The 23,291-nt window shown below is 40.5% G+C and overlaps 1 protein-coding gene across 1 annotated transcript; it reads right to left on the bottom strand.

Annotated features, from left to right (window-relative positions):
• Nucleotides 1–3,901: 3,901 nt before the first annotated feature.
• fam120b (family with sequence similarity 120 member B) lies at nt 3,902–23,069 on the bottom strand. Its single transcript, XM_059345602.1, has 16 exons — nt 22,873–23,069; nt 22,362–22,502; nt 21,496–21,686; nt 21,196–21,329; nt 20,886–21,008; nt 20,532–20,720; nt 19,930–20,188; nt 19,663–19,846; nt 19,420–19,521; nt 18,352–18,524; nt 16,413–16,505; nt 10,287–10,493; nt 9,912–10,059; nt 5,551–5,656; nt 5,329–5,484; nt 3,902–5,186 (listed from the first exon to the last, which is right to left on the bottom strand). Exons 1-16 carry the CDS (start codon nt 22,964–22,966, stop codon nt 5,156–5,158), a joined length of 2,331 nt encoding a protein of 776 aa, XP_059201585.1. The 5' UTR covers nt 22,967–23,069; the 3' UTR covers nt 3,902–5,155.
• Between the last annotated feature and the right edge of the window lie 222 nt (nt 23,070–23,291).

Here is a 23,291-nt window from a genome sequence, read left to right as displayed (position 1 = left end):
TTCATTAAGACCAAAAATATATAATTTGTGATACATTGTATTTCTGAATGTGTTTAACAGGTTTTACACTGTGATCCTGATGCTCGTCCTGTATCTAAGAAACAGAAAAACACCAATTGGGGAGATTTTAACATAACAACACTTTAACCTGAAGGTACTTGTTAACTTGCTAGAACATATGTTATTCACCATATAAAAATACCACTTACCCTCTATAACAGCAGGTTAGTTGGCAGCTTGCTGTGTGTTAACAAGTGGTCTAGTGGTTGAGGTAAATTGATGTCTCCTCTCACGTTTTCTCCCAAAATGCTGTAATTAGATGCTTCTCAGACTTTGAACAAACAAGGGAGACTCATCCACCTCCCGTCACTTACTGACAACAATTTGCTAATTAGCAAGAAAGAGAAAGTACAACTGAGGCTGATGGGAATGTCTGTTTTGCAAGTATTTGTTTGTAAGCAAAAGTAAATTCAATTTATGAACCTAACCATGGTGTTAAGCTTGATCAGACTATAGGCTGTATATATGAAGAGTGAGTGACATCACCCATTGATTTGTGGAATACCAATCTGAAGCCTTGTGTTTGGCATTTTGGCCATCGCTATCTTGATTTTAGGAGCGAAAAGTGACAGTTTGGACGAGAGAGTGATGCTAAGGTCAGCTAGTGCTAGCTTGCTTGATTAGCAGGGTACAAAAATGAACAGTTAGTCAACTCCTTAAAGTGTTTTTGAGGAAAACGAAGATTAAACAAGTTGTTTTAGGCAACCATAATGTTACGATTCAGTGAATCACACTGTGAAAAAGTCAAAGTTCAAAAATAAAAAAAACCCAGCACGCCGTATGCCCAGTGATAAGGTAACCAGACCCTAAAGCAAACCTGCTTTATTGGCTATTTTAATCTAAATGGGATCATAATTTACAAATGGGACATCATGCTGTATTGAAGAAAACTAACGATTCAGACCATAAACTCATGAGAATGTTTAATGAAGTAATAAATCAAGTGAGAAGTAGGGTCATTTTCTCATAGACTTTCATACAATCAGACTTCTCTTTACAGCCAATGGAGTCGCCCCCTGCTGGCCATTAGAAAGAATGCAGGATTAAGGCACTTCCACATTGGCTTCACTTTTCAGACCCGGAGGCTATTGCCTGGATCATACTCCAGCAAACATGCACGCCTTTCTTTGCATACTAGAAAAAGTGATGGTGACCGTATCACTGTCGAAGAAGAGCCTCCCCCCACAAAAAAAAAGTATAATAAGTATAATATAGTATGTAGTACATACAGTGTGCAGAACGGGTATTCTGGTTTCATTAGTCACAGTTGTGAACATCATAGTTGCCTGAGAGGAAAAGTCAGGGGATGGCTTCAATCAGAACACACCGTTTTACTCACCAGATTTGAGGCTGGAAAATATTACAACAACCAAAACACCTGTGACAAATACTACAATGTAACCATGTCACACCTTTCAGGAGGACGTAAGTGTTTGGAATCATGAACGTGTAACTCTGCGTCTTAGCTTTGGGTGAAGTTTTTTGAAGTGGTTTCGTGGTCACGATGGGATCCATTTAGATGCCACCCATTGTGGCCAGCACTGGACACCACAAGGGTTTAAATCAAATCCCTCTGGTCCAGCTGGTTGACACAATTGGGTGCCTCAGAAAGTTTAGATAAGACAACGAGGGTGTAAGACAAAATAGAGCAGACAGCCTGCTGAATGACTGCCACCGGAGAGGAAAGAGAGTGGAGTCAATCCCCTGGAGGAGGCCTCCAAAGGGGGTTTGACTGTTTGTCTCCCTGCTGCTGGAGGGACCACGCCCAGACCTCCACCACACACATACACACACACACGGGAAGCTGATCTGTCGGGCAGCCAACAGGGTTTCCTGTGGTCGAGGCACGACTACCGACTCAGATTGCTTGTGTTCTTAACTCGTCTGTTGTACCCTTTCCTCTCCTTTAATTCACCTCCTCTTTTCTCCGTTCTCTTCCTGTTTTCTGTAGTTTTCTCTATTCTTAGTCTTTCACCTCTATGTCGCCCACTCTGGTGCGTTTCTTCCGCTCTTCATCTTCTTCGTTTTCCTCTTCTCAGTGTTTACTTCTCCTCTCTCCTTTACTCTCCTTCATTTCCGTCTTCCACTTTGTGTTTTTCCCTCTTCCTCTCTTTTTAACCTTCCATCCCTCGCTTCCTCTTCACCACAGAAAACATCCCTCCTCCTGTTATTGTTATTATGCAGAAGGGGCAACTGGGCCTGCTTCATGTATGTGTGTTGTGTGCCCCACCCTTGTCTCCCCTCCTCATGTACAGACCCACACCCACTCCACAGTTACTAACCCTAAAAACACACACACACACACACACACGCTCTGTTGTTTCTTCTGCTGCGTCTGGACTGAGAGGAAAGACAGAGAAGGAAACACAAAGCTGCGGTCACATCCCTTTGCAAAGCTTTAATGATCACTAAGCTGTCCAATTTCTTGTCCTTCTAACCCTGTAAAACTTTAGCATGAAGATCAAATGTTTTATCTTTCCTCAGTCACCCTCAGCAAAGAATCAGCAGCCATACAAATATTCTAGAAATGGAAACCAAATTGATTCATATACCAGAATCTTGTTCCATTGCCTACAGATTCTGCAGATATCTGTTCGTAGAGATGAGGAAAATGAGGACTCAAAGACATGCACTTGCTACATTCTAATGTATTCAATTGTTTTAAATTAAATTTAAGTCCCCCCAAAAAAACACTATACAATAGCATAACCTGTCAAATATATATACAAGATAAAATATTTCTCTAACAAACACTGTCCATGTGCTACATTTTGATTTTAGTTTTAATTTAGGGGCTTTAAAGTCTGTGAAAAGTCCCCAAAGTCCCAAAAGTCTTAATTTCTCTGTCATTGTTTACGCTGTTTTGTTTTACGATCAAATGACATTAACGTCATTTAGGATTAAATGACAATAATAGGCCTTTATTTCCAGTCAATGTAGAGCACGTACAGCTCGTAGCAGCCTGTATCTGGCCCTGTGTAATGAGTATATGATTGAACTGCAGGAGAATAAACTGATGTAACTCTCAACTCAGTCTCTCCATCACTGTATCAACACTCTGATTTCCTCTCATTTGTTTCCATTTGTTGAGAAATGCACGCTCACATTTCTTTACTGCTCTGCTTATAGGCAAACACACACACACACACACACACACACACACACACACAAAGACACACAGGAATGACAGCACTCAGGCTGTGGAACTTTCTCTGCATCCTTTTCCTCTATGGTGTGTTTTTACGACGTTCACGGTGCTACAGGAAGACAGTCAGCTCGACTGTAAAGGCTATACGTACATGCCCCGTCACACACACACAGACACCACAACGTTTTGCCCTCCACAATTTCAACACTCTCAATGTTTTAATGACATATTATGCTTCTGTTCAGGTTCATACTCTTTTCACACTCATACTCTCTTTTTGAACAAGTTTACATGCCTTAATGTTTAAAAACTTCACAAGGGGGACTGGGCAGCTCTGCACCATGTGTGGAGACCGCCCCGGTCTACCCGGGTCCTGGTGGTCTCTGTGACGGCGTCCTCTATGGCTGTGGGCTCTGGCACCTCTCAGTGTGGATGGTCCCACAGGTTGCTATTTCCTCATCTGGATCTTCGTTGCCTTGCCATGTCTCTACACCGTCAATCAATATGTGCTGTGTGTGAGTCTGAGTGTGTGTTTGTGTGTGTGCGTGTCTACGTCCGTGTGTGTGCATGTTTATGTATGTGTTCATACAGATGTGTATGTGGGGAAGGGATGGGTGGGTTTTGTCAATTTTATTGTCTGTTTTTATTCTTATTTTTTGTAAAACACTTTGTGTTGCATTTATATGTATGAAAAGCGCTATATAAATAAAGTTTGATTTGAGTTTGATTTGAAAAAACACATTATTTTCTCATGCTAATGCATCTCTTTAAGCACTCCCTCCTAAAACACTGTTTTTGAATATGGTCTGTGTGCATTTCTCTGTGGATTGAGTGTTTTCATACTTTCGCAATATTTATACAGCACCTAGACCTAGTCCGTAGACAACATGGAAATACATTTTTTTATATTTACAATAATATATATATATACCTTTTAACTGTTACCACAAGTCGTGAAAATTAGCAGTTATTTCAGGTCAGCTCCACCTCAATACAGTGATGTTTCAAATGTTAGAATCTGGTTCTGGGCTTTTAGGACAACAAATATTGGTCATGTTTACTTGACTCAGGTTTCGATAACAATTTAAAGACCAGAGTTTCATTATTGGGGTTAGGGTCAGTATAAGAGGAGAAGGGATGTGCCGGCATTGAGAGAAAATGTTCCAGTTTTCTAGACGCAGTAAAAAACATTTTAACACATTAAACCTCTTTTTTCTATTAGTATCCATTACAGACAACTCAATTCTTCCGCATTTGAAAAAAAGCAGAAACTGAAGATGCCTCACTTTGTTTTTCACATGTCACAAACGGCTCTTGGTATCAGTTTACAGGAGTGTATAAATCTGCTGTGCTGATGCTCTATTTCAGTCGATACTTGATACAGGCATTACTGTTTCTCCAGTTAAAACCAGTCCTTTAAAAGGATTATGCCACTGGACACACAGATTTTAGGATCTTTGCTCTTTTATTGTGAAGATAAGAGGTAAAAACAGGCTTGAGGATTAACCATTAATCCACTCCTCAGTGCATGTTTGAAGTGGCTCATTTCTGTGTTTGTTTGGTGAGTGCTCATGCGTACTGTTCATTTTCTGTCACAGTGAGACAGGTAAGTGGCCCTGAGGATAGAGGAGAGGCTTTAAAATGATTGACTTTAAAGAAAAAACAGCAAAAAAAACAGGATTATTTTGAGATGCACAAAGACACAAATTCAGGTTATGCTGCCAAATTAAATGATGTGGTCCTAATCTCTTCATTCGCCTCCTCTTAATCCCCATTTCTCTACCTACTGCATCCTTTAGACAAACATTCCTGACGGGTAATTCACTAATCAGTTTGTTCAGAGAAATTTGATTCCTCCGCTCCTTTCATGATGTCTTTTCCATCCTCTTAACTCCTCAAATCCTCCCCTCTAATCCTCCTCTTCTTGCCTCCTTAATCGGAGTCAAGTTATGTTCCTGGTGCAGGAGGCTGCGACCATCTGAGAGAAGGAGAGCAGAGGAGAGGAGAGGAGAGGAGAGGAGAGGAGAGGAGAGGAGAGGAGAGGAGAGGATGAAACATTATATGACAGATAAGAACAGCAGAAACATTAGAGAAGAAGAGAAACATCTTGTTGGTGTTACCTCGGAGCCAGCTGGTATCTCCCTCTGCTGCGGTACGATCGACCTCTCTCAGGGTAAGATTGAGTGTGATGGTGAAAATGGCCTCCTCTCACTCCTCCTCCTCTCTCCCACAGTCTCTCTCTGTTTTCATACACACTAGGGTCTCCCCCTCTCTCCCTCCATCCTCCTCCTCCTCCTCCTCCTCCTCCTCCACCTCCCTGATGCTGATGGCCTCCTGTGCACGCTCTTTCCCTCCATCCTCCTCCACCTCCACCTCCATGATGTTGATATTGGCCTCCCGTCATCTCTCCTCTTTCCCTCCAGCTCTCACCACCTCCTGGAGGCCGACCTGAAGGAGAGAAATGTCATATTTAAAGGACAGAAAGAAATAAAACAATAAGTCAGACATAAACATACTGTGCTGCTGTTGTTGGATAATTCTTTTTATTTAAAAAAAAAGAAAAGAAGGAAAGGAGAGCAGTGGACAATGAATCTCGATGACCGTGCACTATATACAGATTTGCAAAATAACATTTTTGATCCCCAGTTTTTGTGCAAAAATAAATTAAGAGTAACAGAATGGTAGTAATGGCTATTACATTAATTAAACAGGAACAATACATTACACAATGCATTTGGTTGTGTTGTTGAATTTCAGTCACTGGTCTTGGTCTTGAGACCGTTCTCAAGAGCACTTTTGAAGACTTCGATTTTGTCTTGTCTCTGTCTCAGACAAGGAAGACTCATGACTTTTTTTTCAAGACCTTGACATAATTGCTGTAGTTGTATTTCAAACTCCCTGCTTCAAATTCAACCAATTACTTAATTCAATTCTAATTTGTCTTTTCTTGTTACTGTTACTTGTTACTTTTGTTTCCCTCACCAACCGAAAACAGAGGGATTTGCTTTTAACGGCAAAACCTCAGGGCAACATTGCTTTTTCAGATCTTTAAAATTGAGTCGAGCTCTCATACTGAGGTTGATTAAAAGTGGAGGTAATGTCAGACTGAAGATGGGAAGCGAGTTGAAAGTTCTGTCTGATAACAGGCAAGACCAACACTACTCTCTGACTCTTCAACAATCTAAATCTTGGGTAAATGCCACACGATCTGCAAAAAGGGATCAACAATTGTTACTCTCTCTCTCTCTCTCTCTCTCTCTCTCTCTCTCAAACACACACACACACACACAGCTTGTCTTTTAAATCTGTCCACAATTATTTCAAGGCTGCCCACAGAACAGCCAAAAAAACAAATGCCATATCGCAGAGGACATAAACACTCATCAAGTCTGACAAACGCTGCCAGTGTTGAAAGCCAAATTATTCAGAGAAAGAAAGGTTTCATGAAGCTGAATATTTACAGATTTCCTTGTCATCCATCATCCAACAAATAAAAAAAAACTCCAACTATGATTAAAAAAAAGTTAGTTTTGTATTAATGGTCTATTGCTCTATTATTGGCCATTAAATTGAGGGGAAAGAAAGAAAAGAAAACGTAAAAAAAGGCTAAATGTTTCTCTTTAAACCACTATTAAAATCTATACTCGCTTTCAGGACAACTTGTGCCACACTTTAAACTTAAGGAACTTTGACAGATGTGGCAGATTTTAAGCCAATTACAAAGTGCTTGAAATAAAACACCAAGTCCAACTTTAGACGTTGCCAAAAGGGAGCTGCAGCCTGCTGGGCCAAATCAGGCCACCATCCTGCCATCAATCCATTCACTGAGTGTGAAAGTACAGAAAAAAAGCACATGAAAGCATAAGTGGATGTGTCAGTCCGGCCACAAGCACCAACACTTTTTTAGGGTCTGGTTCGTGGCTGGCATGTCTTTTGGAAAAGATTCAAGTTTCTCAAATTCAAACTGAAGCCAAAAGAGGGAGACACATAAGATCAGAGAGAGATAGATTAAAGATGATTCTTGTGTCAGAGGAGGGTTGAATGTGTGTTAATGAATACTGACACTATCAGAGAACAGATTGGAGGAGAGAGGCACATCACTACTCTCAGCCAAAGTAAAATGTTCTGTACAAATGTGAGGCAATCTGAAGATTTTGTCGTTTTGGACAGGAATAAACTGAAGAGACGTGGGAGAGCAGCTATACTGGATTCACTGTTGGAGTGTAATTGTAAGGGCAGGCGGGCAGAGGAGATATTTGCTGAGGAGACTAAACATCAGGCCTGATTCCAAACAAAAACCAAACCGGGCCCTCAACGATACCACATAGCGCCACCACTACTCTCACGCACACATAAACTCTCTGTCTCTCTCTCTCTCTCATACACACACACACACACACACACACTCCGTATCCCCACAGTTCTGTAGTAATGATTGGTGTCTGCGTCTGGCAGAAATGAAACACTGAGGTATAAAGAGTGTATAGCCTTCCATCTATAAAACCAGAAACATCCTCATGAGACCCACAAGGGTTGACTTGGGCAAAACACAGACAGTTCGGCGCAATTTGGAGACTCTGCGCCAACATGGCACGCAGAGAAACGGTCGCAAAAGGTTTATAAGTCACAGGGTTGAAAAGAAACTAGGGGTTCATATTTCATGAGCTACTGCTGAGTCATCTTCTGATACTGACCACTGAGCAGGACGAGTCTTCTACCGACAGGAAGCTCAACTTAAGTCTGCACACTACAGGCGTCTGGAGAGTGTCAAGGCTATGCACGCAGCACCGAAAAGAGAACAACGGGGAGAAATAAGGAAAAGTAACAGAGAGAGGAAAAATAAAGAAAAATAAAAGGATGAAGAGTTAGACGGAGGGGTACGACTGAGGGGAAGGGGTGCACAAAGAGGGGAGAGACAGAAGGGAGAGGTCTGTAATCAGCCTTGTTGTGTGTCTTAAAATAGAGCTCTCTCAGCCTATAAACAGAAACCTACTATTACCAGTGCACTGACAAAGCAAGTCTCGGATCCAAGCGTGCACATGCACGCTGGTATGCATTAAGGCCGCAGCACACATGGAGCTTGTTACAGCGCAGCCCTCTGGGTAATGTGGTTCTGTGAGGGGCACCAGAGAACTACAAGCACAGATGAACTGTCAGATTTAAAATGCTGCTTCTCCATTTGGCTCCAGCAGTATTTTCATCAGTTTTTCAAATGAGGCGGTGTGTTTTTACTTCTCTGTATTTTGGACAGGGATTAGAAATAAAGACAAGCTCCAAAACAAACAAGCCGAACTACTGGAGCCTTAAAAATAATATAGACATCATATCATCACTTTTATAACATTTGGAGGAGCCATTTCTGCCTATTTATTGGAAACTTTACTGTATAGAAAGGAAACACGAGAAGACAAAGAGGGATGTGACATGCAGCAGATCTGCACAAAGGACATTGTGGTTTTATGGTATGCATCTTAACCACTAGGCCACCAGGGCGCCCTAGAAACACCAAAACATTTCTTAATTCAAGTCAAAACGTTTTTTCTCTCCCTGACCTTTATTTAACCAGGATGATCACAAGATCAAAAAGTACTTTTCCAAAGAGTCCTGGCCAAAATAGCAACATAATTATGTTAAGGAAAACAACACAGAACAAACATTCACAGACAGAGAGAGTGTTGAGTAAGAGTGAGGAAGGAGAAAAACTCAACATCACTCAGCAAACTGCCTCGCTGAAACGCTGCTGTGTGCTAGGATGTTTGGATGTTATCAATGAGACTATGTTCTGTTTTTAACTGTATGTTGGGCAAGTAAGTTGTATGTTGCTGTGTTTGGTGTATGTATATATCTGTGTGTCTTTTCTGTACTGGCGGTGAAAGCAAATCTTTCTCTGGGACAATAAAGTCTAAAGTCTAAAACATAAAAGGAATGAAATCACTTTACAGCTTCTCAACAAATATGAAGCTATTTGTAACTGTTGCCAATTTATTGCAACATATAAAGGAGTTAATTTAAGTTGTATTTGTTTCTTTAAATGATATTTTATTTGGTATACATTATAATGCTTTTATTTTGAAGGTGAACTAAGTCACCCAAGTCTCGTTTGGCTGCTCTCGGTGCGTGTGTGGATTTCCCGGGAAGCATGAACAATGGTTCAGATGGAATTGTTTGTCAAGAGAGACTGATCATTAATGTGAAGAAGACTAAGGATGAAATATAATTCCCTTTATGTAGGATGCAGCCAACAAGGTATTTTGTTTAATTTATCTGTATTTTACTTTGTGGAATGTAATGTTTGTGAATGTGATTTAACCTTTATTTCATTATAATTTATGTGCAGTTTTCACGGTGGATTTTGAGATGGATGAATGACGCTCAAAATAAATCAGTTGAAGGAAACCGACTTGCGTTTGCCTGGTGCTTGGAGGGAGTTACACTATTAATCAGCTATTTCTGCCTTCTCTTAAATAAAATGGGATCATATGATGCTTATGCTGGTCAAGGCACGAAAAAAATACATTTGAAAATATCACCTGCAATCCCACAAATCACGACCCTGTTACTGAAGATAACCCACAGACCAGGTTCATGTTGAACACCAAAAGAAAGTGCTCACTTGTACTGAAAGTAATCTGTGAACGGCAGATGAAGCTATAGGAGGCTAATGGGTCTCTACGTATAATCACATCTCAGTTTTGTGTCTCACCTGAGTGTCTTTCTCTGTATCTGGGTCCTGGTGTGGCTTTATGACTGTGTTCTGGTGCACGGGGTCTGGACTGCAGGACTCTGCCGTGCCTCCTGCAGGTTTCCTGCAGTTTCTCTCTCAGGCGGAGAAACAGAGACAAGCAGGACGGCTGGAAAGAGGCGGACAATAACACACCTTGGATTACAGCCCTCAGAAGTACTCAGTGCATTCATAGTAAAAAGGAATACAGAAAATCATACAAGTAGTTGCAACAGAAGACAAATTCATGTCATTTTTGTTCTCTCCTCAAAATCTTGCAACATACCAACATACTACACACACGTGCACACACACACGCACACACATTCCTTTTTTTGTTTTTCTGTCTCCACTCACATCTCTGTCCAGCAGCTCAGTCTCCTCTGTGCCGTTATGTGCCAGCAGGTACTTTGAGTGGAACAGCCGTCCATCGAAGCTGTGCCAGGGCATGATGGCAGCGCTGGGCAGCGGGCAGCCGCTGGCACAGTTAGCACCCAGCATGTGGCTCAGTCCTCGGACGTAGAGATATCCCAGCTGCACCGCACGACTGGACAGGAAAGGCAGCTGAGAATGGAAGAGGGAGAAGGTTTGGCTTCTCTTCTGGAAGTAAATCTTTATCATCTGGCTGCACTTTAAAGATGAGACAACTATGGATGCAGTGACAGTGACTCATCTGACAGGAGATCATAGCTTCAAAACAGGTGAAAATAAAGGAAATAGAAGTTTTAAAATTGAACATCACAAAGAAATACACAAATATCACATTTAGATTACTAGATATCATGGATTATTATGATTATACATTAGATAACTATATGTTTTAGCTGTATTTTGGATTTTCCTGTATCACCAGAACCAAAATCATGTTTACTTTTAGTTTATTTAATGGTACATTGATTTCATTTTTGGGCATTTGCATGAGTATTTGCACATGGCACAACACCTGATTTATATGGAGTTCAGCTATTACCAATGCTAATAAACAATTATGATAAGTGGGATTCATCATTCAGCTAACCTCAACAGCAGATTTGGATGGTTAGAGACATTTGGCAACTTATGTTGAGAAATTAGCATTTTGCTGTGTAACACTATGTTGTAAAATGACAATAAATTAACTTAAAATTAATTTGCAAGCGGTCTCAGCATAATGTCATGATTGCTCAATAATATTAATCTTTTTGGTTCTTTCACCTTACAAACACTGAATTATTGATCGTGACGTTCACATTAATAAAGCCTGTTAAACGTAATTAGAAGAAAAGTAGACGTTGAAGCATCTATAAAAACTTAAACACAAACCAAATATCTTCCTGTAGTGCAGCATCATTTAAACAGTCCTGTTGCCATCTGTTTCCTCAATACGCCTCGTTTCACCACCCAGAATAAAATTCTTAAGATTTTACTCACAGCTGCTAAAATAATTGGTGTTCCCTAACCCCAATTTGCTCAACCTTATCTGCTCAATCCTGACGCATAAATCACACAATTATATACGACTCAGACCACCCACTGCACCGTCAATAGCTGTATTGCTGGATAGGTACAATTGATTAGCTGGTGTGGTTTCTATGTTTGACAGGAGAACTTACATTCCTCGATTTGTTCACTTCAACAAGTGTCAAATAATGCAGTATATGTGGCATTTAAATAGAAATGATACACTGCAAATTGTTGCAAGTTTGACTGATGAATTTCTATGTTGTTGGAAAAACACTCAAGTGACCCAATCCAGAGTTAATGACATAAATAAGCAACTCAGGTCATATTATTTCAGGTGAGGTTACATGAGGAACTTATAGTCAGTGTATAAGCTACAGTAGATGGCAGCCAGCACACCCCGTTTGGAGAAGCAGGCAGGAGTATCAACACAGGAGCGAAGCCATGAATTGAAACGTTAGCCACCTAAAAAAACCTTGCCATCAGGCAGCCCTGTTTAAGTTTACACGGGGGAAACTAAAGCTATTATGTTCTCCTCAAAGCCACCAGCCTCCTTTGGCAAAAACAGTAATTTGACCCTGCAGAACATGGGAGTTTCTGGTCTTCTTCTGCCTCGATCAGTTAGTTAGATTGTGTTATTGTTTGACTTTGTTGAATCTGAAAGACGCCTTAACGCAACAAAATCAGGTGGCTTTGAGGAGAGCATAACAGCTTCAGTCGCCCTGCATAAACTTAAACAAGGCTGACTGACGGCAAGAAAAGCGGTGAAAATATTCTAAATATAGTGTACACTTAAAGTGATATTGATATTTTAAGTAAATATGTGTTTTGCTGCTGCCCTGGTGCTTAGTTTAGCTGCTGTGCCAATGAGGATAAGTACCTCATACAACTCCATCCAATAAAACAGACAATTTGACAGATAACTCATTAACGATAACTGCTTATCTTAAACTCAGTGGCTTAATTTTATATGGAGACTAAGAGAAAAACAGACCCTAATTTCTGCAGGAGTTTATTGTTTCTGAGAATGAAATGCTGGTGTAAAGACTTTGTTTTATAGTTTGAGTTGACCCAATAAATGAAAAACAGGAAGAAGGTCATACAGTTGGCTGACAGATACCATAAAAGGCAGCAGCAGAGAGCGAGAAGAAGATAACTGGAGGACAATAAAGGAAACAAAGAGGAGAATGATGAAGAAGTGGAGAGCAAGTGAACTGTGTCGACAGCAGTCGATAACAGCAGGCAGATGTTCTCCGTGTGTGCTTACTGCTCACCTGTCCTGATAGCACTGATAACAGTGATTACGTGTACACACACACACACACACACACACACACACACACACGCACGCAGCCCTGCCTGCCACCTGCTTCCAGTCAAACACAGCTTCACCTTCTGAAAACAATGAACTACTGGACAGAGACACAAAAACCTGAAGGAGCACATGGCACAAAAAGAGAGAAAGAAAAAAAGGAGATAAAGAGCAACATGAAGAGGGACAAAAAAAGAGAAAGTGGTCGTTAGTGTAAAGTAGAAGAACACACAAAGTGAGGGAGACAAAGACAGAAACGTGTGTGTGTGTGTGTGTGTCCAGAGGGGGCGGAGTGTGCATGGTGTAAATAGCTCCATGTGGTGAGCGTCAGCCAGGACAGACAGGCGACTGTCGCCAGCACACTCTCTCTGTCACACACACACACACACACACACACACACACACACACACGCCACAATCACAGTCCCATGGGGAGGAATGTTGCAATGAAACCGTTGCGTCCCAAAACTTACCCTCAACCCCCTTCCCTCTAAACACACACACACACACACACACACACATAGAACTGGTGTGACTCATTTTTTATTCAGTTGCACACACACACACACACACACACACACACACACACACACACACACACAAACACACACACAATTTAACTTTTTCTTTTGTTTTTTTGTTTACTGTGGCAAAAAAGAGGCAGGTTTTGAATCTGTACTATGATGTTCTGAAGTGAGCATGTTCTGTCACGCACATATACAAGCAATATTAAAAACTGACTGTGTGTTAACCCGCCTCTGGGTGTGTATGTGAGTATATTAATGTGTTTAGTCTGCGTGCAGTTAATCTCTACACTAGTCACTCAGTTAACCCGCCTGCTGCAGCTCTGAACTTCTCCCAGACAGCATATTCAAATCAACGCCCAGCCCTAATTATTGTGTAGAAAACAGACGAGCGGCAAAAATACAAATTACTAGACATAAGTATGGTAATTAAGCAGTAAAAATAAATGGGGCTACAACAAGGCAGCAAACAGCGCAGCCGTTTTCCCAGAGAATGAAAGAGCACAGCTGACTCGCTGATCCTCGTATCTGTGAGAGCTCATGAGTCAGATCAAGAGGAGACAGATGTCATGATGCTGCCTCGCTGACTTCAGTGTCTACATCAAAAATGCAACTACTGAGTAATGACATTATCATACAATGACATGTTCCTGGAACTTGACGTCTTCAAATCAACTATTTTGTTGGACAAATGGTCTAAAACAGAACAAAAAATCAATTTAAGGCTGACAATAGGAAGTGGAATCAGAGAACATTCAGCGTATCTGCTTGTTAAATAACTCAGTTGATTGTAAAAATTGTTTTGGATTTTTTTTTTTTTTTGCATTTTCTGTCGAAATGTATCATTCTAATTGACCTCTTTTCATTGATCAGAGTTTAAGTCAGAGTTGTATGTCCTGCAAACATCCATAGACAGTTTTCACATGTTTAATTACACAACGTCCCAGTTTTTTTGGAATCAGGTTGTACCAGTATTTATTTAAAAAACTGCAACATAACAAGAGGATCACCTTTAGCTGTGAGATTTACTTGAATCTTGTTTCTCAGATGAATAAGAACTGAACTTTCATCACTGGATTGTCAGCTATATGTACATGTAAAAAAAAGTTCACAGTTAAATCTAACTCTTACTGGGGGAGAGGAGTACAATCGCACCGAGCACTGGTCCCTACAGCTAAGCACTACTGTTATACTGTGGATTTTTTCTTCTTCCTCTTCCGGACGCAATTTCGTCCCGATACTAGTCCTACAACTTGAATAGTTGCAGGACAAATTATACATCAAAATGTGTGGTTTGATCGGGATCGGTGTGCTATTACTTTTCTCTACAGAATATTTTCAACCGTCTACTTCTCCGGCATAATTTCAGCTAGAGACTCCATTTGAACTTTAAACAGTAGATACAAGTCTTGTGTATCTGTGTTTTAATCCACGTTTCGATAGGTCATATAGTTTTTTATCAATCCCTGTTCAATGACCATGATCATTTTTGTAGAAATTCTGAGATTATAATGGGTGTGTATTGCACGGAATGTTCGTGTCACAGTGTGTGACATCATCGCCAGAGTGTAAAGGGAGAGAAAACATTGTCAAAAAATACATTTGAAAACTGCAATCCAGGCCGCAAATTCCACTCTACAGAAATAATTTATACATAGAAACGTAGGAAAATTTGTCTTCTCACTCACAATCCTCTGGTAAAGCTCTCAGAGTTATAGTTTGGGGGTAGGACGCACAGATGCGCCACCAACACGCACCAACAGCCTCATTGGCTCCTATATTAAAAACGCAGGAAGATTTCTGAAATTTAACAGTTTTTTTAGATCGCTCTAACAAAGCTATTTTTAAATTTTTCTTTAAAAAAAACATATGTAGACGTTCAGGAAGAACTCAGGATGCTCAAAGTAAAGTCGGATCAATGATAGGTATTATGGTTTTGCCAAAAATGCTTTCTGTTCGAGGCCAGAAATTCCAGTCCACCTCTGGCTGCTGTCACTCTTTCGGAACATTAACAGGTGCCAGTTAATTCTGTTGATTGCTTTGATCTGATTGCCTTTGATCTTTGATGTGATTACAGTTACAGATACACACACACACACACACACATGCACTAAAGTGCGCACACTCCTCACACATGCATACACATGCTTCGTACACGCACACACACACAGAGACATGGCAAGGCACCGAAGATCCAGATGAGGAAATAGCAATCTGTGGGAGCATCCACACTGAAAGGTGCCAGAGCCCACAGCCATAGAGGACGCCGTCACAGAGACCACCAGGACCCGGGTAGACCACCAGGACCCGGGTAGACCGGGGCGGTCTCCACACATGGTGCAGAGCCACCCAGTCCCCCTGGCCCAGGGAATCTCCAAGACCACATCCCCACGGGCAGACTGAACACACACCCCAATGCAGAGGCCCCCATGAGGGAACACTGGAGTTAAAAACTAAAAGACTAAAAGACAACAGGACAGGATAAAAACTAAAAGACTAAAAGACAACAGGACAGGATAAAAACTAAAAGACTAAAGACAACAGGACGGGATAACAACTAAAAGACTAAAGAACATTTGATACAAATAAAGTATTAACAGTTCTATTTGTGAAAGCATTCTTATTTTACAGCACTTTTAACCTTCCATACAATACAAGGAATAGAATGATTTTGGTCTTTGCACACAAGATATATTTTTTTCTTTCTCAACAAACTGCACCAGGTACAGGAAAAGTAACAAGTAATCAGGAATCGAATATTAAATTAAAAAAAAAAATCTAAAATACAAAAGCAATCACCTGTGAAATAGCCACACTTCAGGTCAACCATGATTGTTTTGATCTGTTTTTGTTTGTTTATTTGTTTGTTTTTCTAGAGACACAATCAGCAGCTTATTTGTGTTTTCTCCCATTTTTCTCCTCACTTTCTATTACTGGAAACATTTTCTGGGCTTTGTTTACCACAAGATGAGCTTGTTTACTGTAAACTGCAGGGGGGCATTGTCTTCTTGCAGCAGGAAACTCTTTTAACTCTTTTAAACTTTTAACGTGCACTGGCACAAAGTGAGTGAAAATGATCTGTTCGTTTTAAAAAATGTGAATATTTTTGGCTGAAAATTAAAAAACAAAACATTGAAACAAATATAAAGCATGTATGTATGCTTTTATTTGTGTGTGTGTGTGTGTGTGTGTGTGTTTGTAACTGACCTTGATCTGTTGAAGCTCCTCAGGGGTTTTCAGTCTCAGACATACAGCCTGACTCAGGTACGCATCCAAGTCCTCTTGAGACAAAGTTTGTACCTAAACACACACACACACGCACACGCACACACACACACACACACACACACACACACAATGAACGATATATGGTCAGCCAATTCAATCACATCCCAGTGTGTCTTCTGTGTTGGTCAGTTTGTTTTGTCTAGGTTCTGTGCAACAATTCAATAGAGAAAGAAACAATGCTGAATGCAGAAGCGAGGCGGCCCAGTTGTGTGTACAAAACAAACAATCCCTGAAGCTATTTAAATTGAAGAGTGACGAGGCAATGTGAATGCAGCAGCGATCAGACAACAACGGCTACTGTTGTCTGTCAGCCTGACTGCTCAGCTAACGGGCCATCAAACAAGCTGCTCTTCTGTCTGTCCGTCTGTCCGTCATTCATTTAAGTTATCGGCTCCAAGCCTCCGTCTGTCTGTTGTCCCAAATATCTGCATCTGTCTGTTGACCTCTGAGTCTCTGAGTGTTCAACTCTGTGTCTGAACAGTGTCTGAACAATCTTTCAAAAATCCAAACTATTCTGTTTATTATCATATTTGACAAAGAAAAACATCAAATTATCACATTTAAGAAGCATAAAACCAGCATTTTTTCATGTTTTAATAAAAAAGCAGGTCTATGTGCAATTTAAGTAACAGTGAAAGTACACACAGAAATGTACACAACCCATATTCAGAAACTGTGTCTTTCACTTGTAAAGCACTATGAAGTGAACTTCACTTTGCAAATCTCACAAGCACTTTTTGAAAACTAAAGAGAACATCTGAGAGTTATAGCTTTGTTTCAGACATGTTTGTTGCAGCAATGATAAATTAATCTACAGAATAATTTCTGTTTAGCTTCTGCAAAATGACGCATGCATCTTCATCCAGGTGGTGTGATCCTGAGATCTCTGCTGTCTTTTAGGCTCATTCACCTGACGTCAATGCAAAATGTCCAAACCAAAAACACAAATCTCTGCTTTTTTCACATACTTTGAAGAGGGATTGCAGTGTTGGAGGAAATCAAAATCGAAAACAAGGCATTACAACGGGATTACAAACTGCACACATGTTTTTAGTTTTAAATTTACAACCAAAATAAGGACACAATTGTAGTAAGGTGAATGAAGAAATGGCTTTTAAGATATTCAAAGCCCCTGGGTGGCGATCAGAGCGGTTGTTGACGTAAGAGCTGGAGTTACAAAGACCAGTGTCTGCGCCTAAACTTGGCAGTCAGTGGGTGATAGTGGCTACCATTAAGCCAGAACAAAACAACACAGAACAGACCGTCAACAAGTGATGTTTAACTTCAAATCACAGGTTGACAAAAGAGTGGAATAATTGTTGTATATGTTATAGACGTAAATCCCAAATCAAAAGCTGACTTGTTTAATTGTCACCAGTACATTTGCTCTTTCATTTTGTGTTTACATAAATCACCAGGTGCAGCTTTACTACCCATACACTGGCATTATCTTGACTGGATATGCCTAAATACAAACTGATGCCATTGTGCCTGTCTGCTTCACTTAACAGCTTAACTTATTCATTGAAGGCTAAGCCAAAACATGCAGCCTGACAAATGAAAACCTAAACAGTCACATCAGTCACAGTGAAGTACCTGCACAAATAATGTTATCATGTGTTTTCACACCTGGAACACCCAACATGAGTAAAGAGAAGGTTTTAGAGGAATAAATAAAGGTATAGGATCAGATAAGATCACCTACATGTTCAATTAAAATAAAATTAAAATAAAATAAATGTTATGTTGTTCAATGAATACTCTCCCCAGCATTTTAATTTTGCCAATTGTCTCTGTTTCCCTTCTTTTCAATTCCCACAAATAACTAAGAAAAGAAACAAGAAAGAGTGGACCCTACCTGGAGGGCGATATAAGTGACGAGGCAGAGAGCAGCCAGGAGAGAGTCTTCAACAGCTCTGTACAACTCAGAGAGCTCCTGGCAGTCAAAAATCGTCAGGAAGGATGTCAGGCGAAGAACAGAAACTTCAGGACCAGTGCCAAACCATAACAAGTCCAGACTGGGCTGATCACCTACACATTCAAACAGAGAAAAAATACTGTGGGGTCTTTGCTTTGGATGCAAAAGACTGCATTAAATAAATGTGACAAATGTATTTAATGTATTAAAGGTGGAGTCTGTGATGCATTTTTCAAATTCAATCCACTTTCTGTTCTCTGTGTGTGCTGATAAAAAAAAAAATCATACACAGTTCATACACAGACACTGATCAGATGATGCTTAGTTTGCATCTTTGAAATTTCAGCAGAAAATATGGACAGGTAGAGGCACTTCCTCTGGATCTGATTGCAGGTGAGAGTCTCTGGAGAAATCACAGGGAGTACCACCAACTAATGGTTGCTTTAAGGCTTTTTAGAAAGAGTCGGGGACAGACATTTTCACTCTGAGCTGAAGTTTTTTTCAACCCAAGGTATTTAGGGCAATCCTGCAAACACACAAGGTGCTCAGAGCGGAAAAAAACTCAAGCTGCTTAGCAATGCAAAAGCAGTGAGCAAATCACTTCATTATTATTGTAAATAGTTACAAAAAGCCACCTCAGGCCGTTAAAATGCTCTGTTTGATCAGGCCCTCAATCTGGCAAAGGTCTATTTGTTTGGATGTTGAGTTCAAATATCAACAGAATTGCAGACTCCACCTTTTAGCATAACCCAAAGTAACTTTCCAGAGTCATTCTGATGGCCAGGGATGCCTCAGAGGTTAGTCTACAACTCAGTTAATTACAGAGAACAACATATTTCCTAGGAAGCACTGGAAAATGTCTAGAACCCTGGAAAAATCAACAGAACTTTCACTAAGAAAATCATCATCCTCTTAATTTATATTGACTGGTGAAACTAGAATGAAATCAGACTTTTTTCTTAACACAACCAAAAAATACAGAAAAAGAGAAACTAGCAGGCACCGTACATGGGAGGCTGACCGGGATAGGATGGACCATGTCAGGTTCCTTCAGAGGGTTTCCTGGGTAGACGAACCATTCCTTGACTGCTGGAAGGTCGATGCTACTGCCTGACAACACAGAAAGTGAAGGTTTGACTTTGCACCATTGTCTTTATTTTCAAACTACAGTTACAGTCAGGTGTGTGTAGATTGTGTGTGTGTGTGTGTGTGTGTGTGCGTGCGTGACTTTCAGTAGGTTTGCTGTCCTACCATCACGCTCGTGCAGCAGAATCAGCCCATAGGTGCGTTGTCTGCAGAGCTTGTAGACGAGGGCCTGAGGCAGTAACTCATCGTTCTCTCCGTCCTCCAGAGTGTTGCTGCACTGAACGACTCCCTCACAAACAACACTGTAAACGGTGAAACCCTCTGCTGCAACATGCTTCTCTCTACATGCCTGTGGAAAACCACAGAGTGAAACATAAGTCAATGTAGCATTTGTTCCTCTCAAAATAGATGAGACAGATTGAGGTAACATACCTTTAATATTTCTGGGCTGACATGTTTCTCAAAAGCAGAGGGAAGTGCAGAGATGTCGCCTTGCTGAAGAGCTTCATGTCCAGGCAGTAAGTAAGAGCGCACCCCTCTCTTCAGCAGCTCTCTGTGAGGAGCTGACAGATTCAGAGACTGAGGGATGAGGTCAGTTTCCTCTATGCCCCACAAGGAGCTCACAAGGTGGGATACAGCGAGCACCATCTGACCCTGAACAGCACCAGAGTGTGGTGTCGGATAGTTCGACCTGGAAAACATAAAAAATAAAAGTCACTCATTGTCTTCATCCATGTTTTAACTAAGTTGTCTCACCATCAAATGGCTTAACAAGATGAGTTTTCATCTGACTTTTTTACATTTGACTTTTTTTTTCATCATACATATTATAACTAGTGCATCCAAAATGCATGTTCTTATAACTTCACACGGTCAAAGGTGTCATTTATTTGGGAGTGGACAAGAGTGATGAGAATAAAAATTTAATTTCAATGTTCTGCATGCAAGAAAAAGAAAACTTTAAGGTGACACAAGGTGAGTTACTGATATATTTCTTAAACAGAGAGCAAACACCAAAGTAAAACCCAAAACACCTGTATGTTGCCATTGCATTGTTCCTGATGTTTTGCATCTCCTCTGACACCACATCGTTCCCGAGGAGACAGGCCAGCAGTGGGAGCTGGGCAACAGTCAGTCCGAGGGTTTGGCAGAGCCTCTGGCGGTCATACATGATGGTGGTAAGGCTCTTTATCCGCAGCTTTTCCACAGACAAGTAAGGAGCACTTTAACAGATAAAACTACATGTTCATGTCAGGCAGTTTATCCACAGCTTTACATCAATAAAATAAAGTCACAGAATCTATTAAATCTAATTCAATCAAATTCCACATTTGAGGTACTGTGTGCACATCAACGAACAAAGTCAATGAACATGATTTTACAAATACCTGTCATATATGATGAAGTCTGAGTCCTGTCCCAGGATTCCCATACAGCCATGCTGACGAGCGTAGCTGGCAATCTCATAGTCGGCCTCCTGCACTGAGCAAAACACTTCCTGACCCAAAGACCTGAAAACAACAAGAAAATTTACAATAACAAAACAAATTTTATAAACAGCAAAAAAAAAAACACCATCAGATATCGGATCAAACCTCATCTAATGAAGCAGTCTTTTAAATACATGAATAACTTAATTAATATATACACTATGTGTGAGAGGGCGACTGCATCGTAATCTGTTTTGAAAATGCTGACCTGAGAGCAAAAGGTGTAAAACCTGCCAGACCAGAAGGCAGAGAGAAGAGCTCTCTACCCGGATGTTCTCCGTGTGCCTTCAGGTAGTTAAATATTTTAGAAATCTCCCCATTCACTCTGCGTCTCCTCTTCACCTGCAGAGAGAAGAGGATGTTAAACAGGAAGCTGATCAGTGGTGCAAACTCAATCAGGCTTATATGAAAACTATACTTATAGAAAACTAAATAAAGAGTAAACAAACTTTCAATATATTCAAGGTTGAATATTTGAACACCATAAGTTCAGAGCTTCTTTTCTCACCCACGCCTGTCTCTTCTTCTCTTCCACCACCCCGTCAAAGATGAAGACCAACCTGATGCCTGCTGAGGTGAAGGCCTCCACCCAGCTCCTCAGCACATCCATGTACTCCCTCCACTGACCCCCACACACCCAGTCCTGACATGAGTACCAGCGGCGGAGGCACGCCATACCATCCACAACGAGTGTGGGGCCTGAATACAAGTGAAAACACAAATGTAAGAAAGGTTACCCACTCTGAGGAAAAAACAAATCCCTTATAGTATGGTTTTGGTTTAAAAAGCTTACAATCATTAGGTAATCAAAACTTTTTTTCATTCAGATTTGGCTGTCTTAGATTTCACTTTGTCTGCATTCCTGCTAGCACCACTCTTATCACTATAACTACAAGCTTCACTGAAGATTGAAGTCTTAGTCTGTTTTTGTAAACAGTAGTTTTGATATTGTTATATATGTCATTTAAAATTAGAAATACTGCATATAATAGCATATACTTGCTTTCATTGATATCTGGTCATAAATATCTATATTATTAATTATATTTATAATATTTTTGACTTTTTCCTAAATAGGTTGTTGTGTTTTATGTTACCTTATGCCTAAATCCTAAATTTGATCAAAATTGCAATATGTGCAAAAATCACTGTTTTTAAAGGCAAAATACATTTCAAAATATATTTTCTGAATTAAGTATTTTGGTGCTGCAGAGATGTCCTAACCGACAAATCATATTTTACAGACTTAAAAAAAAATATCTTTGATTAGAATAAATCCTTGAAAATAAATAAATGATTATAGACACGTGTAAAGTTACTAAATCGGTTTTTAGACACATCCGCTGCTGCTCCACAGTCAACCCGGAACTCAACTGTTGGTGGTGTTAGCTGTAGTTGTACAGCCTTGCTGGCTTTTGGCAACATGTTGTTTGGCCATTTCTCTCAGGTTCACAGGCACACAGGCTTCTGGACAGCAGCGCTCCAGAAAGCCCTGAAGACCTTTCACACCCATGTCTGCAGAAAAGAGACAGAGACAGGCAGAGACAAACAGAGACAGGGACAGTGAGGGAATGAATTTGCAACTTTTAAGGTAAGTTAGCAGGATGCTAAATTAAGCCAGTTTATTGGACTGACTACTTTAATGTCCGCAACATCTCATATTTTTAATGAGTGAGACTGTTTCGGTTTCCAGTCGGTGCAGGACGACAAACACAATGTGACAGTTTATTCAGTGAGCTGGATGCTAACACTTAGCTTAGCCTATAGCCGCTAAACTCATCATGTCGAGGCTGCTGCGGCTCCTGATAAACCCACGCGTGTTACACTAAGTTATGTCCGTACTTTCACCCCCCGTTATCGTTCCAAAAAGCACTTAAAAACTTACTTAAAAATATTGGTGTACATGAACAGCTTGTATCCGAGTTGTGTTTACTTCCTGTAAATTCAAATGACTTCCTATTGTGTACGCGTGGCGTCATCACGTTGCAAAACAAAGCACACGTGCTCGGCGCACGGAGCCCACTATGCAGGTGCAGCCACTGTATTTTGTACCATTAATCCCAATATAAAAGACTGTTTAGACAATAATATAAAATGCATCCCTGAAACACAGTTTGGGGAACTAACTTAGATTGTTGTTTTGTTTATCATTGTTTTTCTGATGCTGTGATGAAAAAATAAACATCTTAATATGGCATGAATGAGAATAGACCATTGAGGTTTTTGTGGGCTCAGTCCACCCATAATAACTCCCCAGGCTAGGATCAGAGATGGGCTAATTGCTCTCCAGGCTCTCCTGGAGAA

The sequence above is a fragment of the Centropristis striata genome, chromosome 2 (assembly GCF_030273125.1).
Source record: "Centropristis striata isolate RG_2023a ecotype Rhode Island chromosome 2, C.striata_1.0, whole genome shotgun sequence".
NCBI classification, from domain to species: Eukaryota; Metazoa; Chordata; class Actinopteri; order Perciformes; family Serranidae; genus Centropristis; species Centropristis striata.
This window is presented reverse-complemented; position numbering and strand designations above follow the sequence as displayed.